The 12,491-nt window shown below is 44.8% G+C and overlaps 1 protein-coding gene across 5 annotated transcripts in view; it reads left to right on the forward strand.

Annotated features, from left to right (window-relative positions):
• TLN2 (talin 2) overlaps positions 1-12,491 on the forward strand; it is a 183,322-nt gene that overhangs the window by 96,309 nt on the left and 74,522 nt on the right. For all 5 annotated transcript variants that reach the window (XM_081838619.1, XM_081838621.1, XM_081838620.1 and 2 more), the window contains exons 8-11: positions 3,402-3,465; positions 5,762-5,866; positions 9,192-9,347; positions 11,858-11,959. In XM_081838619.1, coding sequence (XP_081694745.1) covers positions 3,402-3,465; positions 5,762-5,866; positions 9,192-9,347; positions 11,858-11,959 — 427 coding nt within the window. The remainder of the gene's footprint in view (positions 1-3,401; positions 3,466-5,761; positions 5,867-9,191; positions 9,348-11,857; positions 11,960-12,491) is intronic.

Raw genomic sequence — 12,491 nt, forward strand, 5'->3', positions numbered from 1 at the left:
TTCATGAATTTGTCTAACCCCATTTTGAAGACATCCAAGATGGTGGCCATCGCTGAATCTTTTGGGACTGAATTCCATAGTCTGGCTTTTGTCTGTCTAGAATTTCCCAACATTCAGCTTCTCTAGATGGCTGCATTAGGTCTAATGTTATGAGAGAGGAGGAAGAACCTCTCTCCATCCACCATCTCCAATGCCATGCATTATTTTGTACATCTCTGTCTTGTCCCCTCTCACTCACCTCTTTGGTAAACAAAGTCCCAAACATTGATAATTTTCAACATATTCACACGTTGTATATTGCCATGCTTTTGTGCAGCTGCCATTCACATGAATGGGGCTCGCAGATTAAACCACATTGGTGAATTTTACCTTTGATTGATAGAAAAGAGGCATTATTTAGGTTTTCCTCATACAGGTACATTAATTATGAAACCAGTGATGACGGTATCTACCTATTGGATGTATGCGCAATGACACACCCAGAATTGTTGCTTGCTGGGAACTGCTGACCACTTCCCCCTGTGGTGAGCAGCATAATTGCAGCCTCTTGGGGAAAAACCTTCTAGATCTGCCCTGACTCCACACACTCAGACTCTCTGAGCTTGTTTGTGCAACAAGGTCTATCTGAGCTCTAGCTAGTCTGGCATTTCTGCTCTTCAGACCTGACTTTTGGCTTCTTCTCTGACTTTGCCTCCTGGTTGTCCTCAGATCCTGGTTGCCTTTTGGTCCTGACTGCCTCTCTGACTCTCTCCAAACCACTTGCCAGCACCCAGCCCTGGCTTTGCTGAGTCATTTTAAAGTACTAGTGTTATTAAAATAACTTGGCCGTATGCATTACTGTAATAGACATCTTCTCCCATACAAACATACCTCTGCTTTTAAAATGGCATCACGGGTCCTCCTCTTCATCCCATTGTTGCATGAAATCAGATGGGCCGGGTACAAGAGACAGGTCCTTTTAAGTGGTGGCCCCCAAAACTGCAGAGTGCCCTCCCTGTAGTAGTCTGCCAGGTTCCCTCTGTGAAATAGCCATCATAGAAATTCACTGTCTTTGAATGGTGGATTATAAATATTTGAAATAATTAATGAATAGTTAATTAAAGACAAAAACTCTTAAGAAAGCTGCAGCATGGAGCCCATCATCTTCCACCCTTTCAGTAATTATTATTAAATCTGCAAAGAGAATCTAGTTTTGCCTTGAGCACTGAAGTGTCTTGAACCAGCCTGCCATTGACTTGCTGCCAAATTTCATCAGTACCAGAGTTCTGGCTGAATTTTGTTCTTCATCAATACTGCTATTCCAAGCCTGAAGTTGAAATCTACCATGTGATACATGAGGAGGTCCTCAGTGTTTCTAGTGCTTAAAACCTGTGATAGAAAACACGGTCTGCTTGGAATTCTAATAATAGAGGGTTGGAGAATGAATTATCCCTGTGCTCAGAGACCCATTCATTATCACAGAGGTCCTGTGGCTAAGCTGTAGTTCAGATGGTGGAACTGAGGCCAAGGGCACATTCCACCAGGAAACAGTGTGTTCTCACTCATGCCCTTCAGGTACACACACATGGGCAAGGCAGGTTTCTGGATGCAGCACCACGGATAGCTCCAACTGAGCAACAAAGCCTGGAGGTTAACTGAAGCTTGTGGAGTCTCCTTCCTCCAGTCCATTTTCCCAAGCTCCACCCACGTGGTCTGAAGACTGGATCTTACAGGACTGACCCCAGGCCTGAAGATGAGCTCCTTTATATGACCTCTGCACTGATGGGAAGGTATGGGAGGCATGTGACTCTAGTGGGTTGAGTTCAAAGGACAGCATTTGCAAAGATCCTGTCTGAGACTCTGCAGGCTCTGGGTTGCCAGCCTCAGCCTCCAAAGCACTGGCCTCAGGCACTGTTGGGTATGAACCACCAGCATCAGAAGCCCTACCCAATTCCATAACTGGTGATGGAACAGCCCCAGACTTGGCCAACTCTGCCACATCTGATTCTTGAGTTCAAGGCAGGGCCACGACACCGTCCTGTCGCACAGCTCTGTTTCATTTTCACGGGACTTGTGCAGGCTTATAAATGGAAGGAAGATGTACTTTGCATGTTTGACCTCAAGCACTGTCGTGCTTTAGTGAAGACTTGCCACTGAAATTCAGTAGTTTAAGAATTCTGGTCAAATGTTGATGGAAATCCTAGCAATCATCCCGAAATACGTACATCCATCCAGTGAATTTGCTGTCCTGTTTTGGTCTTAATTGTGAAGTTTCTAATGCAACAGGAAAAGTACCTGAGAGAGCACCTTCCCTGTTGCCAGCTGACCTCCTTGTTATGATCAGCAGGAGATGCCTTGCTCAGGAATCCATCCTTAGCGGAAGCTAGGCACATAATAGCACAAGACAGGGCCTTCTTGGTAGTGGCGCCCCACTTATGGATGTCCTCCCAGAGGATATTCTATATGCCTCCACAGTGGATACATTTACATGCCAATTGAAAACATTTTGTTTATCCAGGCATTTGGTTCATAATTTCTTTGGGGTGTGGTCCCTTTAGGTATCTACGCTGCCGCTCTACTGTATTTTAATGTAGTGTAACAGTTTTTCTTCAGACAGTTGTTTTAGTGATTTATTATGTGAAGGTGCCCTATGCTCCATACTGGAGGAGGAGACTTTTAGTGACTAAACAAGTGAATAAAATTGTTTTTAAAATGGTATGAAAACAATACTAAGAAATAAATGTTGCACTGGGAAAAATGAAGTATGTTACATGGATCTCAAAATGACAATACTCGTTCAGGTTCTTTGACATTTTCTAATTGCTGTACTTCAGCTTCCCCCGGGAACCTCAAGGGGGAGGGGGCCACCTACGCAATTAAATAATAATGATATTGAGGCCATGAGAGAACAGAATCTGCTGAAACTCCAATGGGCAGGTGGGTTTTCAGTGCCTCATGGTACTGGAACAGAATGGATCTGAATCCTTCCAGTGGGCTCTTCGCACATGGCTGACTTGGTGGTGGTGACTTTGAGAGGTGTCAGGTGCCCACCGAGGAGCTGGGTGGGTGAGCTCCCTATTGGCTGCTTGCTCTCCTCCTCAACTCACAGTTACAGATAGGTAGCCGTGTTGGTCTGCCATAGTCAAAACAAAACAAATTCCTTCCAGTAGCACCTTAAAGACCAACTAAGTCAGTTCTTGGTATGAGCTTTCGTGTGCATGCACAACTCAGTTAGGTTTCTGAGGTGGATTCCCCTGAATGGCTGCCTTTGAAGGGGAGGGGAGGAGGAGCCAATCAGGAAAGAGGGAGGCTGCCAAGGAGTCTAGGAGCCATATTAACAAATGGTTGACGTCCACTTCGCTTGGAAAATGAGGCAGAGGCGGTTGTCTCTTCATTAAACTGTGATTCTTTGTTTTTTCCAGCCTAAAAGAATTCCTTCCGAAAGAATACATCAAGCAAAGAGGAGCTGAAAAGAGGATATTTCAGGTGATTAAGAATGCTTTATATAGATATGTGGTATTTCTCTTTTGCTTTCATAACCCTGTGTGTTCTCTTTGGCAATAAACTAGCACCAACTCAAGTGTAAAAGAAGCAGACGGCTTTTCCCCCTTTGGCAAACTTGCTCTCCTAATTCAGATTTTGTGTGTGGTTGGAAGATTTCCTTGCTTTTTATAGTGTGTTCTTCAGGAAATGAGCATGTTTTAGCAGTTCTCAGTTGTAATGTGGAATGCAAAAAGCGGAGCGTTTGAAGGGGGGAAGATGGTTATGTAAGGGCTTTTGTGGTCCTTTTGTCCACATAGCCTCCTCAGTCGTTGCCCACTCGCTGAACCCTACATGCCCCATGTAGGTCTGTTGGCTCATTGAGGACGTTCAGGTGGTAGGGCTCAAAAGGCGCTCGTTCAAATAGTAAACGTCTATAATAGGTGGTGGTGGGGCAGATCTGGCTAGCAAAGCCCTAATTGGCCAGTGTCAACGGACTTTTTAGTTCCAAAGGGGGCTGATCTTAGAACTTCTTTCTGTGAAGCTCTACTGGGAATGACCCTGGATGGAGAAACGGGAGTTAGAACTGTCCAAAAAGGAATGGCAGCAACCCAAGTGGCTTGACTACTATAGACCCTCTGGGAAAGCCCAGAGCCCATGGAGCTCTGGAGCTTAACTGCTGTAACATTACCCTAATAAAAGAAGTTTTCTGCAAATCTAGGCATACATTCCTGAGAGACCCAGAGCAGAAAGGGGGAAAAGGTTCCAGAATTGTATAAATCAGTATTGGCATATATATCGGGAAGAGCCGTAGCTCTGCGGTAGAACACCAGCTTTGCATGCAGAGGGTCCCAGGTTCAGTCTTCAATGACATATCCAGATACAGCTGTGGGGGGTGGGGTGGGGTGGGGTGGGACCCTGGAGAGATGCTGCCAGTCAGTGTAGCTGATACTTGAGCTAGATGGACACAACAGTCCGACTCAGTGTAAGCCAGCTTCCTAATGTTTCTGTATCCTTTTTCTGCTTTTCAATCGGCACAGACATCATCCACCTTTGGTTAGTGGCATCCAGGAAGATGCCCAGTGTCAGTTTAATTTATTGCAGCCTGTTTTGGAAAGAGCCGACAGCAGAAAATGAGCGCGATCCTGCTAGCGTGAGAAAATGTCATTGCACATGCTAATATCTCAGCATTGGAATGTCACGGGAATCCCAGAGAGTAATGAAGGCTGACACACACACACACACATAAACACACACACACTCTTTCACAGATTATGGCTGTGCTTTTGGAAAGAAAAGGGCAATTCAGTGGAAGCAGCTAGGCTCCCCCCCCCAATTGTTTCATTTCTGTTAGAATAAAAACAGCAAATATTTTTGCCGGGTCTTTCTCTCTGACATCGGTAGAAGAAGGAAAGGGGTTTGAGGGTGGTATAGGAATTGTGGGCTGGCAGGCAGAAGATCTTCCAGAAATGTGGGTGGAGCAAAACTGACACTTGGAACAGAGAGACGCAAGTGTGGAGTTCAGTCAGGTGAGTTTAAATTGTGCAGAAGTGAGGAGGCTAGAGGTAAAGGTGGAATGGGGATTGTGAGTTTGACTGAGGGCACACTAGGGATTTGGATAGGAAGAGATTCCCCCTCGAGGGGCAGGGAAGGTTTGGTCCAGCCTTCAGTGGAGCTAAATTGTAGGAATGGCTGGTTTGCCATCATGGTGGAAGCAGTAAGGCTACATCTAATAAATCAGAAGGTGTTTCATAGTTTTTCTTGTCCCTCTTCTGGGCCAGCCCTGCCATAAGGCAGAATGAGACAAGTGCCTCAGGCAGCTGGCTTCGAGTGTTGTGAAATTAAATTGACATTTGACTTGCGGTGTTTGCATTTTTACTCCCAGGAGGAGGTGTTTTGTGGGGTTTTCTGCTTCAGGTGCCAAAATAGCAGCCAGCCTTCAGTATGATGGTAGGGAAATGTGCTGTTCTGCCTCTGGCTACAAAATGACTTGGGCTGGGCCATTCGGTTTGCTATTGGAATCCGGGCAGGTGGAATTATTTTTTTCCATTTTGTATAAAACCCCAGCCAGCCCTGATCTCTTGGGGGACAGAGGAGGCTACAGATTGCGAATGAATAAATAAAAATATCAAGAGGTTGGGCATTCCCATGGATGATAGTTGTTTTGACTCCTTTCTGTTTCAAAACCTTTGGACGAAGGCTAAGAGGCCATCATGGCTTAACAACAACAAAAGTGCATGTGACTTATTTTTCCTCATAGTTTTTTTTATGATAACAAAAATCAATTGGCGGCTCTTTGCAGGAACACAAAAACTGCGGGGAGATGACAGAAATCGAAGCTAAAGTGAAATACGTGAAGTTGGCTCGGTCTCTGAGGACGTACGGAGTGTCTTTTTTCCTTGTTAAGGTAGGAAGGTCTTGTTTTCAATTCAGTTTTCATTGCTTATAATGAACGGCTTACCCGTACAAGAAGCTGGTGCATGATTTTTCCCAAGTCAGAAGACTTATGGTTCCCTGTAAGATGTAAGAATTAATGAAGATTAATGAATTGGTAGGATTGTCATTGAAGCAGGGGAGAATGCGTTTGTGTGTGTGTTTAAAAAATGAATTGTTTTTTGCAAAGAAGTTAAAATAAATCATGGCGGTGGTCCTTAAACATTGTGGTATTTTATTTTTTAATTAAATATTTTTGGGATATGGCCAGCTTCAGCTCAAAGCTCATGGGCTGCTTCTGAGCCACTCATATGTTCTCAATCAAATCTACCTTTAAGGTGTGATTTGAGGATAAAAGCAGGGTGGGAATGAGGATGCTGCATGCTGTCCTGAGCTCATTAGAGGAAGAATATGATTATTTTAAAAGTACTCAACATATAAATTAACTGACAGCCAGGGGTTCCTTTGGAGCTTCAACAGCAGCTGCTGACATTGCTTTTTAATTTTTATTTATTTAAACAAGAACATATACTTCAATAACATACAAGAATAAAGAAATGAAGAAAAGCAATACAGCTGAATGAAAATTAAACAAACACAAACATGCGTATGAATTTGGACCGTTTCATTCACATTCCCTGAAAAAACCTACCCTATTCTTGCTGGGGGTGAGTGGTAACATTTTTAAAAAAGATGCCTTTTATTTACAAATATTAGGATATATTCTCCCTTAAAGCCGAAAAGTCACTAGGAATTTCAAATAGCAGCCTATTTCACAGGAGGCATTTGAACATTGTTCGCCATGTTCTTTCAAACCAGCCTGGCAAGGGAAGATTTATACACAAAGAAGAGAACGGCTCTTGCAGGATGCTCAGTATTGTGACTTAATTAAGTGATGCTTCTTTCATATACTGAGATTTCTTAGAGGTTCTAAAGATAGGTGGCTTCAGGCCAGCAACATCCCAGGCAGTAGGAACACAACCATTTGGATAATTACTTGTCTGCAGTGACATGCTGGGGTGTGTTAAATTAAAAATGCCTATTAAATTCCTTAGACTTGTTTTAGTACTGACGAAAGCAATTTGTCATTCAGTTGTTTCAGTAGCCATGCTGCGCGTTGTATAGCTGTGATAAATGTGTGAAGGAAGGCTATGGCAGTATCTGGGGCTTGAGTTACTCCCAGCCCCTTGGGAGCGCAGGGATCTGCTGCTTCTGCACCCCTGATAGATGGCCACCCCACCCTTGTTTAAAAGACTCTAGCCAAGGAAAGCCCGCCTCCTTCCAAGACTGACTGTTCCACCATCCAATACCACGGAAGGAGAGCTTCCAGCTGCCCCGCCCCCTTAGAACACAAGAAGAGCCTGCTGGATTGGGCCAAAGGCCCAAAGAGTCCAGCCTCCGGGTCTCACAGGGGCCAGTCAAATCATCATCATCATCATCATTTATTATTTATACCCCACCCATCTGGCTGAGTTTCCCCACCCACTCTGGGCGGCTCCCAATCGAGTGTTAAAAACAATACAGCATTAAATAATAAAAACTTCCCTAAACAGGGCTGCCTTCAGATGTCTTTTAAAGACAAGATAGCTGCTTATTTCCTTCACATCTGAAGGGAGGGCGTTCCACAGGGCGGGCGCCACTACCGAGAAGGCCCTCTGACTTCTCGCAGGGAGGGAACCACCAAAAGGCCCTCAGCGCTGGACCTCAGTGTCCGGGCTGAACAATGGGGGTGGAGACGCTCCTTCAGGTCTACTGGACCGAAGCCATTTAGGGCTTTCAAGGTCAGCACCAACACTTTGAATTGTGCTCAGAAACGGACTGGGAGCCAATGCAGATCTCTCAGGACCAGTGTTATGTGGTCCCGGCGGCCACTCCCAGTCACCAGTCTAGCTGCCGCATTCTGGATTAATCAGTGAGACCTACAAGCAGGACCTCCCCCCTCCAGCAGTTTCCAGCAACTGCCACTCAGAAGAACGCTGTCTCTGACCATGGAGGCACAGCAGAGCCATCATGGCTAGTAGCCACTGGTAGCCTTCCCTGCCTCTGGGAGGCTAGTAAGGAGCTGGTGCAGGAGAGGGGCTGTGTGTAACACTGTGGGAGGAGTTTCTGTCTAATTGGCGCTGCCAACAGGGCTGTGGAAACTTAGGGAAACTTAGGGAAACTGAGGCAGACATTTGATCCAATTAACTTGATCCTTTGCTCCAGTGCCAGATTTACGTATAAGCTAAACAAGCTATAGCTTAGGGCCCCACTCTCTTGGGGGTCCCGCAAAAAATTAAGGGAAAAAAATACTGGATGTACATTTCCAAAATATAAGATAAAAAACAAATAAAATAAAACCTACATACAGCAACAGTGTTTTGTGTCGTGTAGGCTCCTATGATATAAGTAACGGGCCCTGCCTGCTAGCCTGCTCCCTAAAATATCACTGCTTTGCTCCTTTCTGTATATAGGGTGCCTACATTCTGCATGGACTGGTTGCATGGCCACATGGGCAAATGGCTTTAGATACCTATTAGGTCCATCAATTACCTTATAGCATATATTCAACACAAAAAACAGCAACAATTTGTTGTTGACAAAGGACAGCTGGACATATAAAGGGCCCCATTACCTTCAGGAGCTCAGGGCCTCATCAAACCTAAATCCGGCCCTCCTAGGCTCATTTGTGGCATGAACATCTAGGACCAAGTTGAAACTGACTAGACTTCCTTGTTGTTTTGCTACTGCCAGGAGATGTAGTGTTGCAACATCTAGAATATTGAATGTTGTTCTTTGTTTGCTGCTACATTTCCTGTATTTTATTGTCATTATTAAGAAATTATTCCTGTAGTTGATTTTTATGATTTCTCAAACACCGTAAGCCACTGTGAGCATAATTCTTTGCAGAGAGGCAGCATGCGGTGACAGTGGTGAACAGCTTAAGCTGTTGGTTAGTTCTTCTGAGTGTTTGTTGGTTTGTTTATTTTTAACTTATTTCACAGAAATTATATGCTGCTGACTCAAATAAAAGACCCCTAAGCGGTTTGCAAAAGACAATGTAGAACATTAATTTTTTTAAAAAACACACACAAATGAAAGCAGACATTAAAACTGAGTTGCATTTATGAAATAGAGAATGGAATTTGTAATTTTAAAACAGGGATACTTACTAACAGCACATGCAAGCTGCAGGCTTAGATTGGTATGTTTATTTCGCCTGCCAAAAGCTCAGTCCACAGGTTCCCTCTCCCCCCCCCCCCATTCTGAATGGAGACTTGTATCAGCTGCTCAGTTCTTCATCCATTCTTCCTTCGCAGGAGAAAATGAAGGGGAAGAACAAGCTGGTCCCTCGTCTGCTGGGCATCACGAAGGAGTCAGTGATGCGTGTGGATGAAAAGACCAAGGAGGTCCTCCAGGAGTGGCCACTGACCACTGTCAAGCGCTGGGCAGCCTCGCCAAAAAGCTTCACTCTGGTAATCTCTTTGTGATGGGGAAGTTTCCACCCTGATGATCAGTCTCCTACCAACAGAGGCCTTGAGGCCTCCAGGAAGGATGTGGAACCTGTGGTCATCCAGGTGTTGTTGGACTCCAACTCCAAAGAATATAGATTACCTTGGGTTAAGAACTAAATTTTGTTCTGGAGGTCTGTTCTTAACCTGAAACTGTTCTTAATCTGAAGCACCACTTTAGCTAATGGGGCTTCCCGCTGCTGCTGCACAATTTCTGTTCTCATCCTGAAGCAAAGTTCTTAACCCGAGGTACTATTTCTGGGTTAGCGGAGTCTGTAACCTGAAGCGTCTGTAACCTGAAGCATCTGTAACCTGAGGTACCACTGTACTTTATTTTTTAAAAAAAATAATTTCTATTAACAAACCAATCAAATCACATTAGTTCCAAATTACAGAGCCAAATTTTAAAATTTTGTTGGGGGTACCCATGCTTCAAGCTCAGAAAGGGATCCAATCATCTCTATTGCTGCTGCTTTGATGTTCACAGTTCTGTCCAAATAATGTTCACAGTTCTATCCATTCCTCTCTTTGTTGTTTTCCTCATCTCTTCTTGTTGTTATATATTTTCCTTTCTTTGTGACCTCTGATAGTCTCCACAAGCGAGTTGAAAACAAGCGTTATTATAGTCCTGTGTGGATTTTTTCATTCATCCAAGAGTCATATTCAGACAGCGGACGCCATTTCAACATTTCCATAGAAAACAATCTTAACGTCTGCTCATTAATCTTCGCAGGCCTGTCACTCCCTTCTCAATCTTCTCAGGAGGTTCTGCCAGGTCAGACACAGAGTCCAATATAATAACAAAGCCATGGCTTCCTCCCCCTCTTGATCGTCAATCCTGCAACAAAGCCTGCCTGTCATGGCGAATCTCTTTTTATAACTGCGCCCTTCCAAAAGCCTTTCATTCCTTTCCAGATCTTGCACAAACAAAGCCTTTGATTAATAATTCATTTCCACACAGTTCATAATCATCCCGCTTATTATCAATTGTTGCAACGGTTCTTCTTGGGAGGGATTGTTAGGTAATCACATAGAGAGAGAAAAGAAAAGTGTCCCCCCCCCTTTCCATCCCATTCCGACATACCGACACCTTGATGTATCTTCTTCTTGATATATTTTCCTGTTGAATCCAGCCCGTCGCTCAACTTCACAGAGGTCACTTCAATTAGGAGTCTAAACTCCCGTTCTTCACTCGAAACATGTGCATTTGCTGCTCTCTAATTGTTTATTTTGAGCTCCTGCAACCAGGTTGCGCGATCAGAGACGGCGTCGGGGAGAGCGAAAAACCCACACAAGAGCTGTGCGCCTAGTGCCCTCACCCCCTTCATCTTTCGAACTCGGGGGTGATTTATCGGCAACCGCAGGCGAAGGCAGTGTTTTCCCATTCCCTGGGGAAACAAGGGAGGCTACATACTCCCATATTAACCTCTTAATTACCTCGTGTGGGCCGGAGAGATGGTATTGTCGGCCATCTTCCAATGCGCCCCTAGCGGCCCCCCGGTACCCCTGTACTTTAACGTGTTATATGTGGGGCTGCCTCCGAAGATGGTTCAGAAACTTCAACTGGTGCAGAATTCAGTGGCCACTGGTGTCACTGAAGCAACAAGGCCAATACTGTCCCAGTTTTTCAAACCCATTTGGCTAGTGATAGCCAGCTTAGACCAATGTTAAGAACACCCACAGACCAACTCTTTCTAAAAAGTCCTGTTACATCATTCTGATGCCAATTCCTGCCTTCATCTCTCCCTCCCTTGCAGTGTCACATGAAGCAGGTCACTCCAAGGGGTCTACTCCCGGGAGTCTTTGGCACAAGGGTCTTCCCTGTCATCAGCTACTTGGTCCTTTTAACTGGAGACACTTCCAGGGATTGGACCTGGGACCTTCTGCATGCAGAGCAGGTGTTCTTCTGCCCAAAAAGCTGTGGCACCTTCCCACACCCCACTAGATGGGAACCTGATGTGCTTGGTATTGAGCCCCCAATAGAAAAATAAAATCACAACCTGGTCTGATTGCGCCAAGTTCATGAAAACAGAGTTGGCAGTTACTCTGGAGGACCTTGTTCTGCCTCTATTGCCCATCTTCAGGCCTTTACACTCTGCTTCTGTTTATCATCAGTAGAATGGTACTAATAGAGAAGTGGGACGTGGGTGGCTCTGGGGTCTAAACCACTGAGCCTCTTGGGTTTGCTAATCAGAAGGTCAGCAGTATGAATCTGTACAATGGTGGTGAGCTCCCATTGCTCTGTCCCAGCTTCTGCCAACCCAGCAGTTCGAAAGCATGCCAATGCAGGTAGATAAATGACCCAGAAAGATGTCTGTGGGCAAATGCCAGCTCCCTCAGTCTGAAGTGAAATGAGCGCCGCACCCCATAGTCGCCTTTGACTGGACTTGACTGTCCAGGGGTCATTTACCTTTACCATTTTACCTTACTAATGGCAAATTACTTTAGAAATAATAAATGTCTCATTTCCTTAGGATTTTGGGGAGTATCAAGAAAGTTACTACTCAGTGCAAACCACTGAAGGGGAGCAGATCTCTCAACTAATTGCAGGTTACATTGATATCATCCTCAAGAAGGTAAATGCTCTGATGACCGTCAGCAAAGAAACTATGTCATGCGGTTTTGTTGAAAGATTTCTGGGTGTGAAGCTGGGTCAGTGGTATCAGCTGGGTTTTATGTATTTATTTACACTAATGCATGGGAAGGCAAACTCTCAGTACTTTGCTGAGTGGGAGAGAAGCTGCCAGCTTTGCCTGGGGATGGAAAGTTAGGGCCTGATACAGCCAAAATATCATTCCCCCCCCTCCTAACACTCCCATGGGTTCCAGTAAGTGATGGAGCTTCCAGGGCCTGACCAGTGGACAGAGATCTGGGGCTCCACACAGCTCAGGGGTTCCCCAAACACCCCAGAAACACCATGGCTGAGGCACTGCTATTTTTCTTAAAATGCTGGCTTTGCACTTCAATGATAATAATAATAATAATAATAATAATAATAATAATAATAATTCTAGACTTGCATTGACTCTCCATAGCACAGAGCTCTGTGTGTTCTGTGTGCCAGTCCAGCGCCACTTCCTAAGATGTCCAGGAAGTTGGTATGCACTG

This window comes from Podarcis erhardii (genome assembly GCF_964252035.2).
Source record: "Podarcis erhardii genome assembly, chromosome: 14".
Lineage (NCBI taxonomy): Eukaryota > Metazoa > Chordata > Lepidosauria > Squamata > Lacertidae > Podarcis > Podarcis erhardii.